The sequence below is a fragment of the Cervus elaphus genome, chromosome 4 (assembly GCF_910594005.1).
Source record: "Cervus elaphus chromosome 4, mCerEla1.1, whole genome shotgun sequence".
Lineage (NCBI taxonomy): Eukaryota > Metazoa > Chordata > Mammalia > Artiodactyla > Cervidae > Cervus > Cervus elaphus.
In genome coordinates, this window is record NC_057818.1 from 62103859 (window position 1) to 62123737 (window position 19879).

At 44.7% G+C, this 19879-nt stretch overlaps 1 protein-coding gene and 1 non-coding gene across 4 annotated transcripts; one reads left to right on the forward strand and one right to left on the reverse strand.

Annotated features, from left to right (window-relative positions):
• The first annotated feature begins 3435 nt into the window (after positions 1-3435).
• Positions 3436-3541, forward strand: LOC122693005. Its single transcript, XR_006340810.1, has one exon. It is a non-coding gene; the product is annotated as a small nucleolar RNA U13 (small nucleolar RNA).
• A 4938-nt stretch (positions 3542-8479) lies between these two features.
• On the reverse strand, positions 8480-19642 carry LOC122689655 (zinc finger protein 665-like). 3 transcript variants are annotated; one of them, XM_043896264.1, is made up of 5 exons: positions 19461-19642; positions 17740-17827; positions 16923-17020; positions 16126-16252; positions 8480-10745 (listed from the first exon to the last, which is right to left on the reverse strand). In XM_043896264.1, exons 3-5 carry the CDS (start codon positions 16986-16988, stop codon positions 8704-8706), a joined length of 2235 nt encoding a protein of 744 aa, XP_043752199.1. In that variant the 5' UTR covers positions 16989-17020; positions 17740-17827; positions 19461-19642; the 3' UTR covers positions 8480-8703. The 3 variants fall into 3 exon arrangements, with proteins under 3 accessions (XP_043752199.1, XP_043752206.1, XP_043752216.1); XM_043896271.1 differs by lacking the exon at positions 16923-17020; XM_043896281.1 differs by lacking the exons at positions 8480-10745; positions 16923-17020 and having other exon boundaries at positions 13742-16252.
• Positions 19643-19879: the final 237 nt, after the last annotated feature.

A 19879-nucleotide genomic window follows, 5' to 3' on the forward strand; every position in this document is an offset into this window, starting at 1 on the left:
ATCTGCTGCAAGGTATATGTTCTCACATCCTTACATGTGAAAGATATCAATGCAGGAAATGGTAATCATTTGAAATATGGTAATGTTTGGATAGGTTAATTAGCATATTGAAATATTTTCACATACAAATAAGCAGAATGTCTTAGCATGGCACACACGAATAGAAGATATATCCTTACATTTGTAAAAGATCTAGTGAGTAGGATAGATTTGGGGATCTTTATAAGGTAGTTTACTCTGTATTATGTGATATTGCTAGCTGGTCATGGTGACAAGAAAGATATTTCAGCATTGAGTTGATAGTGGAACTTCTCAGCAAACACAGATCACATAGGAGAAACTGACTGTAGGCATTCATGAGTCCATTTTGTTCCTGATGAGTTTTGTTTTAATAATAATTTAAAGGCAGCAAAATGGGCACAATAAAAGGATATTTTCCTCAATGGCAATAGATTTTGAAACGTCTCCTGTAATATTAAGAAACATGTAAATTATTAGTGATCAAAAATGTGAAAATACAGTGATCTCATTTGACCTGTGTATATATATTAAACCCTATGCTAGAAAACTAAAGAGTGTACACTTTAGAGCAGAGATGAAACAACTAAAATATTCACCACTGTAAAATTTAGAGAGATTGTATTCCAGAGGATTATTACAATAGAGAGAGGGCTCCAACCAGAAAATCTACAAAGTCTCAACCATCAGAAAAGAACTTTTCATTGATACTGAGGACTAAGTAAGTGTAGAGGAAAAAATGCCACGTGAGGAATGAATGAGTAAGTGATCTGACTCAGTTGATCAGGGAATGTTTTATGGTGAAGTCACCTACTCTTGGGAGCCGATGGTGTGGCAACAGGGTTCTTTCTAAATTGCACTGGTCTAGAATGGGCCAAAATTCGGGGCCCTTGGAAGAGGAGAAAAACGTAAGTAAATTTTGATTAGATCATATTAACAGGCATTGTTACCAGTGATCAATGCGGACAAAGAATTCAGTACTCCTTGATGAGGCAAAAGGGTGGAAATTGGGAGGGTCTGTATCTGGATGGTTTCAAAGTAAACAAAGGGGCCAAGAGAAATCTACTGAAACTAATAGGGAAGTGTGCTTCTTTAGTAACATTTTAAAACGGGAAAGGTTTGAGCATTCAAATTACCTTTGCCATTTTCCAGAGTTAGACTGCAGTCCAGTGTTGTTACTATATAATGACACCTTTGAGTTATAAGAAAAATTCAAAAGGTAAAAACAAGGTAATTTTGAAAATTTGAACATTAGAAAATTTAATAATTGCAATAATCTTTCTAGGATCCTCAGCATATATGCTGCTGAATGGCATTGAAGGATCTTGAATGTTTATTGGCCGTGTCGTGTATGTACCTGTCATATCCAAGAGACATCTTTAAGTGGTACCCTTTAACGGGAGGATTTCTATTCTCTCTGGAGGCAATATAATATGCATTATTTGACTGGTATGCAGAATGTTCTAAAAGAAACTGACACAATGGCGTTAAAGGAGTCCTTAGAGCCAAAGTAGAGAGCAGAGCCTGTCCGAAGAGGAGAGGAAAGAGCAGAATCCCCCAGGGGCAGGTTCGTAGGGGAGACAGCACCCTTGGGCTGCGCCCCTCCAGGGACACCCCGTTTCAGCCACCCCGACGTTGGAGACCAGCCCCTCGGCCCTCCTGCCCTCAGCCCACCCACCGCCGCCCATGCGCACGCGCACTCAAATGCAGACCCGGAACCTGTTATCGGGGCCGACCGGCGCCTTCTGGCGAGTTAGCCTCGGTTTTTTTGGTCCGAAACTAACCCGGGTATGCAATCTTCAGGCCCTCTTTCCCCACACTCAGACTTCGAGGGGCTCCTGGTACGTTAAAATCGCCGAACGCGGTTCTCGCTCTCGCTTTGAGTCCTCTCGCGGCGTCGCCCGAAAACTAGGTTCGGGTCCTAGGAGTCTGGGCCTGGTTCCGGCTTAAATAACATTGAGGCACGTACCGGTAGCGGGTTTCGGTCTTCGGTCCGTGTAGACACGGACCTCTTGCCACGATGTGTTCCCGCTGTGACTCCCCTACCCACCCCAGCCCCTCAGAACTGTTGGACATCACCCGCTTTCTTCGATGGCTGGTGGAGTCTTGACCGTTGATGTATTTTCACACTTGTTTTAATCTCAGAAGCCATTGGGTGTGTTTTAAATGTCCAAATTATTTTCACTCTAAATTTCATTGTCCAGATGATGAGGTTTATATGCTCTCTATTCGTATTCTGTATTGGAACTATTCTCTGATGTCTGGTAGGTAACTTTACTCTGCATGTGGTAAGAATGTTGATCATGTTTTGACAGTCAGAACCTAGTTTAACCAGTTTATTACTCAGTAGTTTCTTTCTTCCTTTAAGTGATCTACTCAATTAGTGAGCTATAAATTAAAATGTCCAAATAAGTTGACTGTCCCCTCAAGTCCTCTCTGCACAGTTGTTAAAGGATAGACTGGATTTGTTACTGGCCTGGGTTCTTGAACTCTTTAATCAGTAGAAATTGGTAACAGGCCAGGCGAGGAATTCAGGCAGAGCTTTATTGGAACTCCCTTGGACTGCAAGGAGATCCAACCAGTCAATCCTAAAGGAAATCAGTCCTGAATATTCACTGGAAGGATTGACGCTGAGGCCGAAACTCCAATACTTGGGCCACCTAATGCGAAGAACTGACTCATTGGAAAAGACCCTGGTGCTGGGAAAGATTGAAGGCAGGAGGAGAAGGGGATGACAGAGGATGAGATGGTTGGATGGCATCACCAACTTGATGGACATGAGTTTGTGTAAACTCCTGGAGTTGGTGATGGACAGGGAAGCCTGGCGTGCTGCAGTCCATGGGGTCGCGGGGCCGCAGTCTCGGACACGACTGAGCAACTGAACTGAACTGCAGCACAGGTGAGAACAAGAACCAGGTGCCTTACTTGCTCCCTGAGGTTGGGTGAGCTGGTCTCTTAAACTGGGTGAAGGTGGGGGCAGAGTAAGAGCAGATTGGGTGGGTCCCCCTAGCTGGTCTGCCCAACCCCTTGGTGGTACTGTGGGCGGGGCATCATGTTCAGTACCCTGCTTTTGCTTTGCTCATCTCAGAAGTGGCCGTTGCAGTTTGGTTTTGGTCTTTTTGTATGTTATTCATAATTTGTCCCAGCTGTGCACATAAGCAGTTATTTTTAATAGCTTATGGTTTCTTGGTATGTTTAAAGAACTTTTAAATATATTTTATTTAGTTATTTTTGGCTGCACCATGGATCTTCTTTACTGCTTGGCTTTTCTCTAGTTGCAGTGGGTGGCGGGAGCTACTCGCTAGTTGCACAAGTGGAGAAAGAATCTCAGTAAAATAATTAAAAAATACAGAATTGCACAAACATAGCTGCTGATGTGGAAAACACTGTAAGGGGTCAACTTAGAAATAAGCTCAGATCCTTTTGTAGTTCATGAGCATGATGATTGGGTGTTCACGCTGCTGCGTGACATGTGCCTCCCTCACAAACCTTGTTACGACATCGGCACATTACCTGTCTGACGTGAAAAAAAAAAAAAAAAAATAGAAATAAGCTCAGTCATTTCTTGTTCCAGGTGCCCTCTTCTCTGACCTCTACTTCATGCCAGAAAAAGAGAAGGAAGGGGTAACCTGCAACTGAGTGAATCAAGTCACTGCCCCCGCGCCACGCCCCCCCCCCCCCCCCACTGAATAAAAACTGCAAACTCTTCTCAAATAATTACAAGATGCACAAGACCTACAGACAGGTGTTTTGCATTTCTCACCCTCATCTGTATGATTTAAACAAATTTTAAATGTACTAGATTCTAAAGACACAACTCCTACATCACAACTTAATCATCCATATCCAAACAGCTGGATCCAGTTACCCACTTCCTCTACCTGCACTACCAGGTTATTCCATTTCATTCACCTTATCTGTCTCCCTATTCTATCCCTGTGTCTCTTTTTGCTGCCATCTACCCTCCTGCTGTTTCTCCCCTCCTATTTCTTCCCTCACACCGGTCTTGCCCCACTCTTCAACTTGTTCCTCTCCCCTCTTGCACACTTTCTCCCCAACCCGACTGCCCTCAATCTCCATTATTTCTGGTCCTTTCTTCCTCTAACTCTCCTACACCTGACACAGGAGGGAAAGGAACAGGGCACAAAAAAATGACTCAGTCATTAAGCCTATGACAAAAACCAGTTATAACTAGTTAGACCCAAGATGGCGGAAGATTTGACTGCCAACAAACCTTGAACCTCATTCTGTGCTCGTCGTGACATAGTAGTTAAATGACATGCTCATAGGTGCTATGCCAGTTCTGAGGCCAACCGTCAAAGGCCAGAAAGTGGGGCGGGGCGGGGGGGGGGGGTTGCCAATTCCCAGAAATCTCCATCTCTCCCTGAAATAGCTTAAATAATTACTCCACTCTTTAGACTGTGAAATTTCTCAGCCCCTAACAACTAACCACCTTTTATTTCAGGGTCGCTTTCACCTTCTGAGACTGACTGTATTCTGCCTATGGAACTTGCATTATCACGGGGCCTCTCACCTTCTGAGATGGCCTACTTTCTATCTATGGAACGTGTGTGCGCATGAGCTTCACCTCAGTATTGTCCGACTCTCTTGCGACCCCATGGACTTGTGGGCCGCTAGGCTCTTTTGTCCATGGGACTATCCGGGCAAGAATACTGGAGTGGGTTGCCATGCCCTCCTCCGGGGGACCTTTCCGGCCCAGGGATTGAGCCCACGTCTCCTAAGGAGTCTGCATTAGCAGGCGATTCTTTACCACTGGTGCCTCCTGGTAGGCCCTGTGGAATGTGTGTCTCTCTCAATAAATCTACTACTTACCTATCATTTGCCTCTTGCTGAATTCCTTCCACACTGTGAAGTAAAGAACCTGAGCATCATTATGTCCTGAGACCAGGTGTGAAATATTAATTAAGACCCTGGATTCCAGTCTGAATTGGAGGAGTGTGGTTTCACTTCTTTCTCCCTAACACTCCCTCCTCACTCTCTGGCACCGCAGGGTGATACGTCTTTCCTGCTCTTCCTCAGCTCTTTTTGCCACTAATCCTCTTTCTCTCCCAGCACCAGGAGACTCTGAAGGCCACGGTTCCAACTCTTTTATCTTCTCTCCTGACTCCCTGTGTGAAGTTCCTCGTCACTCTGCTGCTCTCTAACCTCTGGAGATCGAGCTCTTTATTTCTCTATTAACCTGCTACATTCAATCAGGACTTAATTGCTTTCATTTTATCTTCTCTTTCTTTACAAGTCCCTGAGCCATCTTCTATGTTCTCATCAGTTCTCCCTCATGCTTTTCTCTTTCTCAGTTGCTCTGTATCTGCTCTTGATTCCCCCTGCCCCCAAATTTTCAGGGGTGGTGACTGAATAAGATGCCCTGTAACCCAAAGGGACCATTTTCCAACGAGGTTGAATTTGACACGGAACACTGGTGTCACACAGGCAGGTCCTGGTAGCACCCTGCCGTAGGGTGATTGGACCGTCTGACAGGAAGGGGAGCCCTGTGGAGCCGAAGGACCGGCAAGAACAGAGGGGCTGGGAGGGAAGGGGTCTCAGAACTGGGGTGGGCTCTCCAGGATCCCAGTGAAGAAGGAACTCATAGGGCCTGAACCCATCTTAAGCCTGTTCATGCTGATCGTGTGTGGCCGCCTCTCCAATGGACTCTGAACTCTGTGTTTAGAGCCTATGGAAATGACAACAGAAGGATAAGACCCCCCTCTGGACAGGGGAACCTTGAAGATCGTATCCAGGTTACTCATCGCCTAAGAGAAAACATACTCTAATCACCCCTGCCTCCGGACAACATCGGAATGGAACCACAGGCTTATTAACTGGTTGGAACTGCGGGCTTATTAACTGTTTGAACACATAACACGTGAATTATGAGGTTATTGTGATTGTAGTTACCCTTCCTTTGTAAGTCTCAAGGAATTTGCGGTGGTGGGTTTGGACACGTACACATTTTCACAAATGCTGGTCGGGGTCCTTGGCTAAGAGGAAACTCTGCCTTGGGCCCGCCGGTGTGAAAAAACTGCACTCCACTATCTGCATTGTCCTTCTCAGTGAGTTTGTTTCCCAGAACGCATGGCTATAACACCAGGACCCCGGAGAGGACACTGCCTCTCCAGGAGTGTGGCGCCCCGGCTCTGCTTCCAGGGTCTGACAGACAGGGCGAGATGGGTGATGCCCTGTCATCTATGTCATCGAGAAAGGGCGACGTCTGGATTTACTGGGGGCAGAGGGCCGGATGCTAGGATTTAAGGTCCTGAACGTGAAGTCAGAGGTACCGCGCAGCACCGATTTACACAAGAAACGAGAGACTTGGTACACCTTACCGGACTTCTCACTCTACGGTTCCGCTAGGAGCTGCGTGGGCATGTTATCCGTGCGGCTTCCGGGGCGGAGCCTGAGCGGAGCGCTACCGGCGAGGGGCGGGGCGATGAGGGAGCCCCGTTTTGAGCGAGGAGCGGCGAGCAGCTGGTGACGGGAGGTGGCTTCCCGAACCTTGAAATTGCTAATTTTAACCGTCTCTCTGGAAAGAGGACTGTGAGGCGCAGGTCTAAGCTAGAAAAGTGTTAACCTTTGCTGCCCAGCGTGACCGGTGCTCTGCACTATCAGCGTCCGGCCTTTAGAAACTGCACGTGCGCATAAGGGCTGTGGGCGGGGCCTGAGCAGACCAGGACCAGCAAGGGGCGGGGCGTGAGGAACTCGGGCTTGCGCTCTGAGAGGGAGGGACGAGAGCCGGGTAGAGCGGTGGTGTGCGCGTCCGTTAGATTCCCTCCCAAGTTTGCCTTTTTCAGGTTTAGACATGCTTGAGGGTCTTTGTATCTTATGATAGGATGGCTTCCTGCTTAGCTTAAGTTACTGTCTCTAACAAGTTTTAAATTAAACGCTTACAGTTGTGTGGGCCACTTTTTTGGAAATTTCTTTTTAACAAGTTGAAAACAGTTTAAGTCAAAAGCTGTTTTTGCCAGCGGTTGACCGACAGTTGGTCGTGAACTGAGAAAACTGGGATCTCAGTGAGGAGTAGCTGTGGGGCTGTAGTTGGATCCAGAAACACTGCCTGCAATCAGAATTAATTTAAGCAATTTCACTAAAAAACAACTGGAGTTATCTGTGTAGGGATTACAAATTAGAATATGAAATACAAAACTCTCAATGGGTAGAATGGACAATACTAAACGCTACAGAACAGCATTTTGTTTCAGAATTTTTCTCCACAGAAGGGTCTAGGCAACCAGGAGGCTTCTCCTTTTTTCTCCTGATTTTAGGCTATTTCCGAAGTGGGTCTACTCAGCTTCAAGCAGCTACCCCCTGGATGAGCTCCCTGCGGTCCCAGTTGAACTTACACTCGCCCTTTGCACGTGGTGGGGGTGAGGAGCACTGTCCGGGTGGAGGACCCTGCCTCTGCCCTCCTCTGCTGTTCCTGGCCAGATCCCTTTCCACTCTTCCAGGGCAGAGGACCCCTGCACACATCAATCCCCTAAAGTGAAGGCCATACCAGAGGGTGTACTAGTTTCATTTTGTGTTCTCATTAACTTGCTGACCATGTATGGTGTATGTAAACTACAGTCCAGGCTTGTCTGCATCAAGAATAAAATGGTAAGCCAATGGAATACACTCTACCACCTCATCCAGGTTATTTTTAAATAATGGAAACACACACCGTCCTCTATTACTTACAGTCACGCAAGTCAAATGCCCTAAAGCGAAGGCCTGGTGTGTGGACGTGGATTCTTCCCGACACCCATTGCTCTCCCGACGCCCCCATCACACCAGCTCTACCTTGTCCCCGTGTGGCTCATCGCAGCTGGAGAAAAACACACCCCCGAACTGACTGGTCTCGCTTCAGATTCCTGGCTGCTCCCTCACATTCCCTGTGTGTCTGCTCCACACCTTTCCTGTGGAGCTCCTCAAAAGCCCACCTCTGCCTCTCCCATCTTTTTTTTCAAAGACCCTGTTTCTTCTCCATTGAGCTCTTGGAGCAAAGGAAGAGATCTCCTCTAACTGCCCCAACCGCCTGCCTCAGGGCATGTGTTCTCTCCTCAGTATTGACTATGAATAGCCTGAACCCACCTCTGGCTGTTGGTGCCTAAAAGCCAACTCCACTCTGTGTTAAACCTTTTTATGCACTCGACCATCTTTAAAGGGCTTCCCTGGTGGCATGGATGGTAAAGAATCGGCCTGCAATGCGGGAGACCTGGATTCTAATCCCTAGGTTGGGAAGATCCCCTAGAGGAGGGTATGGCAACCCACTCCAGTATTCTTGCCTGAGGAATCCAAAAGAGCCTGGCGATCTACAGTCCACGGGCTTGTAAATAGTTGGACACAACTGAGCGACTGAGCAGAACCACAAAGGTATACATTTTAGACAAAGCTGATCACAGGCATCATATTTATATGGTTTCTCTCTAGTAAGAATTTTGTTAACATTCCAGAAGGCTTAAACTTTGGGTAACCTTTGCCAAAATTTTATTTGTGTGGTTTCTCTCAAAGATGTACATTCTGCCACCAAATGAATGTTAGGCACAGTTACAGGCTTTGTCACATACTGTATGTTTTAAATGATTTCTCTCCTTGAGGGAGTCTCTGATTTTAAAGTCTGACTACCTACATACATTTTATCTCAATCATATTTGTAAGATTTCTATTATTAATTTTTCAATGATGCCCAAGGCTTCACCTTTTAATAAAAGCACTGCCACATAGATTAGGTTTATAATGTTTCTTTTCAGTATGTATTTTTTGATGCCTACCCAGGTTTGTAAACTGAGTAAAAGCTCTGCCACACTCATGACATTTGTAAGGTTTCTCGCCAGTATGAATGATCTTATGTCGATTGAGATGTGAACCATCTGTAAAGGCTTTGCCACACTCGTTACATTGATAAGACTTCTCTCCAATATGAGTTCTCTCGTGACGCCAAAGTTGTGAATTTTGGGTAAAAGCCCTATCACATTTATTACATTTATAAGGTCTTTCTCCTGTATGAATTCTCTGATGTGCCACAAGACTTGAATGCTGGATAAAAGCCTTGCCACATAAACTGCATTTGAGTTCTCCCGTGAGAGTTTTCTCATGACTGCATAGTTGTGAATGTTGGACCAATGCCCTACAGCACACATCATAGTTGTAAGGTTTCTCTTCAGTATGAGTTCTCTCAAGATCCCGAAGCTGCGAACGTTGGGTCAAAGGCTTACCACACACATTGCACTTACTTGGTTTCTTTCCAGTGTGCCTTCTCTGATGCCTACTAAGACTTGAAACTTGGGTAAAAGCTTTGCCACACTCATCACATTTGTGAGGTTTCTCTCCAGTGTGGATGGTCTTATGTTGAGTAAGATTTGAATGTTTTGTAAAGGCTTTGCCACACTCAGTACATACATAAGGTTTCTCCCCAGTATGGATTCTCATATGTTGAGTAAGGATTGACCGCACAGGAAAGGCTTTGCCACATTCATTACATTTGTAAGGTTTCTCACCTGTATGGATTTTCTCATGAATCCAAAGGAGTGAACGTTGAATAAATGACTTACCACATTCTTTACACTTATAAGGTTTCTCCCCAGTGTGCAGCCTCTGATGACTTGCAAGGATTGAATTTCGACTGAAGACCTTGCCACAGACATCACATTTGTATGGTTTCTCTCCTGTATGGATTATCTGATGGTTCCTTAGGGCTGAGTGCACACTAAATGCTTTGCCACACTCGTTACATCCGTAAGGTTTCTCTCCAGTATGCACTACCTTATGTTGAGTAAGATTTGAACGCTTCCTAAAGGCCTTCCCACACTCATTACATCTGTAAGGTTTCTCTCCTGTATGGATTCTCTTATGCTGAGTAAGGCTGGAACGCTTCCTAAAGGCTTTGCCACATTCATTACATTTGTAAGATTTCTCTCCAAAGTGCACTGTCTGATGACTTACAAGGACTGATTTTCGACTGAAGACCTTGCCACAGATATCACAGTCATAGGCTTTCTTTCTCGTATGGATCATCTGATGTCTAGTGAGGTTTGAGCACTGATTAAAGGTTTTGCCACACTCTTTACATTTGTAAGGTTTCTCTCCTGTATGAATTCTCTGATGACACGCAAGGTGTGAATTTCGACTAAACACCTTACCACATACATCACAATTATAAGGTTTCTCTCCTGTATGGATTAGCTGATGTCTGCTGAGGTTTGAGCTGTAAGGAAAGGTTTTGTCACACTCATTACATTTATAAGGTTTCTCCTTGTATGCTTTCTGGTCTTGTGTCAGTATTGGAGGATTAATAAAATCATTCCCATATGGATTAGAAATGTTGGTTTGGACAATAGGAGAAATTGTCTGAAATGGTAAAAATGAGGTGCTACTGTTGCTACTCTTGTCAGCTTGATTAAATTCATTAATTTTCTCTTCACTTTTAAATATACACCATTCATCCTGAAATCTTAATGCAAGCTTATTTTCAATAGGTTTGTTTCCTGGATCGCTTCTACCATGTTGATTTTTTCCATCAGTGAAATTTTCATTATTGTTTACAGGCATTCCTTTGTCATTTCCTTCATTATTTGTCCACTGACACTCAAAGACGTGCATGTTTTCCTGGATTTCCGTGAAGTAAAAATCTCTGATTTCATGACTTTCATATCTTCCCAACATCACTCTCTGGAATACTCCTGTATCACTGTTTGCTTTTGGTTTTAATTTCTTGATCACATGTATATGAGAGACAGCTACAAGATATAAAGAACCATAGGTATCCTATTAATTACAGATGATAAATAAATGTTTCATGTTGAAAATGTGATATTACACCAAAGGCATTACCAATTCTGGACAGTTATAAAACTTCTCAACCGTGACCTTCAAGTTTTCAGACACAACTAAAGAAATAGGATCTTTTATTAAAGAATAATCACATGTAATTCAAGTTAATTTTATGGCAGTCTAGTCACTCAATGACAAAATCACTCACATTGTGCAAACTTAAGTTAGCTCTCAAAGAAAGGGAATTTTCCACTATGACCTCAAAGATCACATACCTTTTGGCAGTAAACATATTGCTGTCTCAAAACTGAGGAGAAAAAACTATTATACATATTTTATGCATAATTACTATACATAAGTAAGTACTAAAGGACAGTCAATGTATTGTAATGCTAAATAATCCAAAACGAGCTTATCTAATAAATAATCTAAATAACTTGCAGTTTAGAATTGCAAAACCACTATAGAACTGAGAAAATAAATCAAAACAATTTATAAGAAAACAAAATATTTATCTTAATACACATTATATATCCACATGTAACCATTGAGAGAAAGCATTTTACAACATTAAGAGGTGGTGTATGTCAGATATGTTGCATAATACATGCTGAAAGATCATCTATAAATCACAATATAAATTGAAAATTATTCCAGTAAACCATGATAAAGTCAGCATAGATAATAAGTCACCATATTATAGAAAATTTTTACTCTGTGGAACTCTAGACATTTCCCCTTAAGAATAAAGAAAGAACTTATATTCTAGAAGGAGCACACGATATGAGAGCTGGGAGTTATGTAGAAATCACTGACTTATGAACTATATGTCAGGAAAATACATAATATTATAAAAAAGAACTGGAAAAAGAAGTCAGAAGTCACAATTATGATTTCATGACTGCAGCTATATCACAGTCAACTAATAGAGAAATTCCCTGTCTATGCACTGCCCTTTAGTTACCCTGTTTACTGGCCCCAAATCATATGTGATACATCTCACGTGCTTTGAGAATTTTTTTTTTTTGAGAATTTATTAACAAAGGTCAGAGACAACACTGTTGAGAACATGCTGGAAAATAAAAACATAAACAGGAGCTTCCCTGGTGGTGCAGTGGTTAAGAATCCACCCGCAATACAAAGGACACCAGTCTGACCCCAGGGGAGATCCCACCTGCCGTGGAGCAGCTAAGCCCGTGCACCACAGATAACTGAGCCCTGGCTCTACAGCCTGGAAGCTGCAGTTCTGAAGCCCAGGCGCCCTCCGACCACTGTGTTAAAACTACAGACAGCAGACTCACAGGACCTCTGTACCTGACACCAGTGTACACAGCAGGGGACAGAAGGTGGTCTGAACCTGCACCTACAGATCAGAAAACAGGAGTTCCTGAGCACAACTGGCTATTCAGGCAGTGCCCATTATAAAATACTGCATTGACTACCAGGAGCTGAGAAAGAAAGAATTCATGGGAGAGAATAAGAGCTCTAACAGTGAGACGTGGCTATCCCTCCTGGAACTGGTTTTTGAGTCATCAGCCCTGTACATACTGATTTAGGTTCTGTCGGGAGAAAGTTGTTCAGTGGATGAACATGTGTGCATGTGTGCTCAGTTGTGTCCAACTCTTTGCAACCCCCACAGACTGTAGCCCGCCAGTCTCCTCTGTCCATGGGATTTCCCAGAAAAACTAAATAGTGGAGTGGGTTACCATTTTCCTTCTCCAGGGGATCTTCCCAACCCAGGGATTGAACCTGCATCTCTCCTGCACTGGCAGGCGGACTTTTTTTTTTTATCACTGTGCCACCTGGGCTTCCATAGAATTGTACAAGGGTAACTAGAATACTGACCTTGGAAGAAAAGAACTGGCAGGGTCTAAGACTGAACTCAAAGCCTCCCAATACCCAGAGCTGCCCTCAGGAGGAAATGCAAAGCAAAACCACAGTGACATATCACCTTGCATCTAGCAGAATGGCTATCATGAAAAAGTCAAGAGATAGAGAGTGGAGATGAAGATATGGAGAAAAGGCAACCCAGTGCAATGTTGGTGGGAATGTAAATTGGTGCAGCCACCATGGAAAAAAGAGTATGTAGAATTCCTCAAAATATTAAAAAAGAAAAAAAAGAAGGACTACCATAAGATATAGCAATCTCACTTCTGGGTATACACTGAAAGGAAATGAAAGCACTCTCTCAGAGAGATATTTGCACTGCTCTGTTGTTGCAGCATTATTTACAATAGCCAAGACATGAAAAAAAGCTAAGTGTCCAACAGTGTGTAAAGAAATTTTAAAATGTTATACATACAATGGAATATTATTCAGCAAAAAAAAAAAAGTAAATCCTGCTATCTGTACCAACACAGACAGACCTTCAGGGCATCATGCTAAGTGAAATAAGTCAGGAGAGAAATACAAATACATTATGACCTCACTTATATCACATATATATGGAATCTTAAAAACAAAAGCCAAATGATTAGAAAAAGGGAGTAGAAGAGTGATTGCAGGGGCAGGGGATCGGCAGTTTCAGTTATAAGGTGAATATGTTCAGGAGATCTAATATACACCATGGTGACTACTATTAACAATACTGTCTTATATACCCAAACTAGACAGACATTAAATGATGTTCTCACCACACACCCACAGCCACCCACACACACACAAATTGTAATTATGTGAATTGATGGATGTGTTAAGTGTGCTCTGGTAATTATTTAGTAATATATGTATATCACATCATCACTCTGTACACTTCATATTTATACCATGTTACATGGATTGAAGTGAAGTGAAAGTCACTCCGTCGTGTCCAACTCTTTGCGACACCATGGACTATACAGTCCCTGGAATTCTCCAGGCCAGAATACTGGAGTGGGTAGCCTTTCCCTTCTCCAGGGAATCTTCCTAACCCAGGGATCAAACCCAGGTCTCCCGCATTACAGGCGGATTGTTTACCAGCTAAGCCACAAGTGAAGCCCAAGAATACTGGAGTGGATAGCCTATCCCTTCTCCAGCGGATCTTTCCAATCCAGGAATTGAACTGGGGTCTCCTGCATTGCAGGTGGATTCTTTACCAGCTGACCCATCAGAACTCATGCTATGGTTTGTGTCCACATGTGGATTACATGTCAATAAATCTGGGAAAAAGGAAAATACAAAGGAATGCACAAAAGAGATCCTGGTTGACCATGTGAATAACAAATTTAAAACAAACAAGAAAGAGAGAGAGAAAGGAAGAAAAGATTGGGGAAAAAAGATCTTAGAAGAACAAAACAGAGAAGGAAGAAAAAGATTAAAGGATTTAGAGAATAAAAAAACTACAAGCACAAAATTCAAAGTTGGTTCTTTGAAAAGAAAGACAAAATTTACACTCAGCAAGATTAAGAAAAAAATCAGAAGACTCAAATAGCTAAAGTCGGAAATGAAAGAGGGAATATTACAGCTGATCACAACTGATTCTACAGAAATCAGAAGGATTATAAGAGTATACCATGAGCAATTCTGGGCTTCCAAGGTGGCACTAGTGGTAAAAGAACCCATCTGCCAATGCATCTGATGGAATCAAGAAAGGGAGACCAACAGAAAAAGACTATCCCATTCTCCTCAGTCAAGGAAGCAAAGAATTCTCAGGAGCCAGATGATGGGGTGTAGATGGTGATAAACACTGCCCTGGTCTGTGTGGGAGCTGTTGTAGCACAACTGGAGTGTGAAAAGATAAACTTTACACATTGCAGGACAGAACAACAAGTCAGGGAGGAGAAAATTTTTCTCTGAAAATTCACAAGAAATAACCTTCTGTTTTCCCATAGACATCTCCCATTTGGGGAGAGTTTCCCAAACACTATTAATGGTGCGGTTTCCTCACTGCCCTTCTGACCTGTGTTGGCACCTTTGATACATTCCCATTTGTTTACTTTTTTTTTTTTTCTATTTTCACTTCATTCTCTAGAATCTAGAGTTCTTTCCCTTGCTCTAAGATGGAGATAACTTTCAGAAACAGAAATTCTTACTTATAAAAAGAAAAGAACAGCCTTCCCTAGGTGGTGCAGTGGATAAGAATCTGCCTGCCGATGCAGGGGACACAGGTTCAATCCCAGGTTCAGGAAGATCCTACATTCCTTGGAGCAACTGTGCCCTTGCGCCACAACTATCGAACCTGAGATCTAGAGCCCATGAGCCGCCACTACTGAAGCCCACTTGCCCTAGAGCCTGTGCTTTGCAATAAGAGAAGCCATTTCTTTCTGGGGATGTGCTGGTCCCCAGTCTGCCCGGGCCCGCAGGGATGGCTCTGGGGGCTTGGGAAAGTCAAACTGCCAAGACTCAAAGCGGCCTCCTTCCCATCTGGGAGTCTGGGTGTCCTCATGCCTCTGGCTTCTCTGTCCCAGTAGGCAGTGCCTAGAGCCCATGGTCCCCGAGAGAGAGCTCTCGGCAGACAAAGCCAGTGGCCGAGCCTTAGCTCTCCCTCCTGGCCTGCCGGCCTGGAGTCCTGTGCCTGGCCTGTCAGTATTTATTGCCTCCATGTATGCCATCCTCTGGGCCCGCTGGCCTGCTGCCTCTGCCCAGGCTCGGTGCCACCATCCCCAGGGGGCCCTCCCTGGACCACCCAGGACAACCGTGGGACCAAGCTTGCACCGCTGGAGCTGCCCCCTCTGCCCGCACCCCACTTGTCAGTGAGGCCCGGGCCTAGAATGCACAGGGTCCTGTCCTTGCTTCTCCTTTTCTGACTGGGAAATAAACTTCCCCTTAAGGGGGGAGAAAAAGAGAAAGAGAGAGAGAAGCCATTTCATTGAGAAACCTGCACAGCACAACGAAGAGTAGCCCCTGCTCGCGACAACTAGAGAAAGCCCGAGCAAAGCAGTCAAGACCTAGTGCAGCCAAAAATAAAGAAAGAATTTAGAAGAAAAGAAAGGAACTCCCAGCTCCTCGCTCAGCTGAGGAGTGAGGACATTACAAGGTGGGGGTCTGGGAAAATACTTTACACGTTCATCTACTGCCTCCTAGAAGGATCTGAATGCAGAGGGAACAGTGTAATATGCAGGTCTGGAGCTCTCTTCCTAGAAGTACTGAATCAAAAGCAGAGGGGGAGAAAACAGGGAATTCAGTATTTCACAAGTTTGCCATTGGACTTTGTAAATATTTAAGCTCTGGAACAACTCCTAGTGTATCATGAAATGTGCAGATTTCTGAAGAAACGGTTAAACTCCTGATGCCAATCATGAAGCTTTGCATGTCTGAGTCAAGGCTTTGAGCTCAGTCAAGTAAAACAGGGGCTCCCAAGAGGCACAGAGGGAAAATGCAGAGATACCCCAGGGCAGATCCCAACTTCTAGAGGGAAGTGATCCTCACCCACAGAGAGCAGGTTCCTGTAGGTCTCCAGCATCACATTCCTGTACAGGGCCCTCTGAGCAGGGTCCAGGCATTCCCACTCCTCCTGAGAGAATTCGACGGCCACATCCTTGAAGGTCAAATGTCCCTGAAATGAAAAATATATCTCACTGAGGGACTACGAGGAGAGTTCTTATCTTCACACAAAATGAAAAGGAGAGAGGATCAATTGGGTTGGAGAATGGGTTTTGACAGATTCCAGTACAGGCATTTTGAGCTCAAGTTATGTGCCTTGAATTTTAATTTCTTTGCTTCTGTAAGAGAATATGATATCCTCCAAATCAGTGTGGATGACTGATTTCTGTGGACAATACATGAAATATACAAGCAAAAATGAAACATAGGTTGGCTACACAGGAGAGTCAGATATTCTGTTGTACACACTGAGTGGGATTCAATATGCAGATGAGCTAGTGAATGGTGTCCTGAGACGAAAAAGTCCACAGTAGCTTTACAAAAAGATTGGGATCTTAACATTGAGATGAGGATAACAAGAGAAATGACGAAAAATGTTTGAATACTTCCTATGTGCTAAGCATTACTCTTAATACTTTACGTGTATTGACATTTACTACATGTATTAACATAGAGGGTTCCCTGAGAAAGTTGAAACGAGTACAAGGTGAACATGTGCAAATGCATGATGTGTGTACACATCCACACATAATGTTTCCAATTTTACTCCTATTTAAATTATTAACGTGACAGTGTTAAAAAATTAAGATATAATCTCAATTGCTAAAAAGTAAAAAACTTACTATAAAATGATGATGTCTTTTTTTTTGATGATGTCTTTTATAAAAGTCATGAACTTGCACATCCATGCATGTACACACACATGTAAATATCCAATTCACTAAAATGAGAGTAGCTATTTCAGCATATTTTGGGTAAGTTTTTAAATTATCATTTTTACTTAATGTAGTTCAGCATCTCTGGGACAAGGAAAATGTTCTAATCTTACATAATTTAGTTCGTCAACATTATTCTATAGTAGGTTAGCAAAGAACCAGTACAAGCATGAACAAATATATAATACTTCAATCTCTGTAAAATACATATAACTCAAAATGCAAATATAATTTTATCCATTTAAATCCAGATAAGTAACTATTAACAAAAGCCAGAGTTTGTTTATTCCACTAATAAAATATTCATTCAAAATTGGAAAGGATATTAGTGGTATACAGGGGCTTCCCTCATAGCTCAGTTGGTAAAGAATCTGCCTGCAATGCAGGAGACCCGGGTTTGATCCCTGGGTTGGGAAGATCCCCTGGAGAAGGAAATGGCTACCCACTCCAGTAGTTTTGCTTAGAGAATCCCATAGACAGAGGAGCCTGGCAGGCTAGTCAATGGGATCGCAAGAGTCCAAGAGTCGGACACGACTTAGCAACTAAACCACCATTAGTGGTATACATTAAAATAGTAGGGTTGAAAAGTTCTTGAATTACAAATTGAAAAAAAAAAGCCTTTTATTGAGCAAGAACATACTTAACCATCAGAGAAGACTGGTAATTCTGAAGCAGGGCATTTTGGAAGGACTGACAAAACAATCAACTAAGAATATGACTTCACCTGAGAAACAGCCATTCTTGAGCTCTTTTCTTTCTTCTTCTGCCTCCTCTGGATTTCTTCCTCAGAGGTGAGTCTTTCAAGGTCAATCCTGAAAGTTTAAAACAGGCTGTTTAAGGCTTAGAATCAACATCCCCTTTCCTGCGCCACAACCACACACACAGGGAAGACCTCACCATACCGAACAGACAGTCCTCTGCTGCCCACTGTCACAAGAGGTGCGTGTAGGCACCCGCCAGGACTAAGGCACCCGTCTTCCTGCACAAAGCACTTCCACAGGCTCAGCCCAGGACCCGTTCTAACATCATCACAGGAATACATTTCCCTCTGCCAAATCTACTGCCTTCATTCTTCCACAGGTGAGATCATGTTACTCAATTCAACCCGTGCATGCACAACTCAGCTTCAGCATCTGTGTGTCCCAGGAAACCTGAGCTAAGATGCTATGGTACCCACACCATTTCATGCAGCCCACACCATCCATAAACCCACTTGCAGATGCTCCAGCCAGAACAGCAACATCCTTTGCGAACAGTTTCGTACACCCTGTGATCCCACAACTATGCCTGGGAGACACACACACACACAATTCACTGGGCTCATCCAGAGGCCTACACTTGCTCCCACAACTCTCCTGCAGACCTTGACAGGCTCCCCTCCATTTTCTCCATTTCTCCTCTCATGCAGGCATGAACAAACAGAGCTGAAAGGCATAGAGATCTCTGGGCACCGGCATTGTAAAAGGAACGCACAGAAGCTGCAAATCCAAGGACTCTGGGTGTCCAGGAATGGAGACCAAGAAGCTGACCCTTCTGGGAAAAGACTGAAACGGTTAGCTTGGAAATAAGCTCTGCGAGAATGTGCTTATCACGAATAGAGGGGCTCTGTTGGGAGGTTTGAGGTCAATCAGCCCATTCTGCATCACAGGCAGAGAACAGAGGAGAAAGACCTGAGGGGACATTCACTTAATACCTCACTATTTTAACAGATCGCATAAAAGGGAAGACAATGGAATATTAGACTGACTAAACTAGGTTTCAACTGCTAAAAAAAATCCCTGACATTCTTACCAAGTACTCATTGAAACAGGCCCTCACCCCTCCTCTACTAGGCCATCTGTCCTCACTCATTCTTATTTCCTCCTTAGTTTTCCCAGTTCTCTGTGAACTGCTCTGTCTCGGCGTCTCCTGATCCCCCTCGCCCGCATATCTACAGGGATGTCAACCGAATAAGATGCCCGCCTAGCGGAAGGCAGCATTTTCCAGCGAGAAAGCTGGGTGTCACGCGGCTGACCCATGTCACCTCCCCCGACACGCGGACGGGGAAACGTCACTACGAAGTCCTGCCTGCGCGGCAGAAGGACCGGCCAGACGCGAGGACAGGGGGACTGGGAGGGAGGGGGTCTCAGGAGTCGGGAGGGCTCCCCAGAATCCCAGGACCGGGGAGAGGACGCGCGCGGCCTTTCCGGGAGCGGGGGCCGGCGCGGCCTCCAGGGCGAGGTTAGGGGGGACGAGGAAAGGAAGGAGGAGCGGAGAGCGAAGTCGGGGAAGAGGGCTTTACGCGGCTCAGCGGGGGGCCGCGGTCAGTAAAGGGTTTTAAGCAGGAACATACAGCGAAGTAGAAAACCAAAGGGGGAAAAAAAAAAGCAAAGGCACCGAACTAGCCTCAGAGCGATTTGAAACGCAGAGGGAAACGCCCCCTGTGACGGCGACGTCTGGACTTACGCGGCACGGAGGGGTAGGTGCGGTGATTTTCAGGTCCCTAGTGACTCCCACACCCCGAGGGAAGGTTGGGCGCGCAGCTATGAAGCGCAAATTTACACGAAAAACAAGAAACAACGCGCCGCACTATGACCTTCCCTCCACGATCTTCGCTTCCGGGTCCGTTACCAGCTGCGCACGCGCGAACTCGGAGGCACGGCGGCGGGGGCGGGGCCTGGGCGGAGCGCGGCCGGAGAGGGGAGGGGCGTGGGACCCAGGTCCGCGCGGGGCGGGCGAGAAGACGGGGAAGGGGCGGGGCCTGCGCGTCCCGCCGCGTCGCCGCGAAGGCGTAGCTCTCTGGGTTAGAAACGCTTGAGAAGGGAGGTGGGAGGGGGGATCGGGATTGGGAATACATGTAAATCCATGGCTGATTCATATCAATG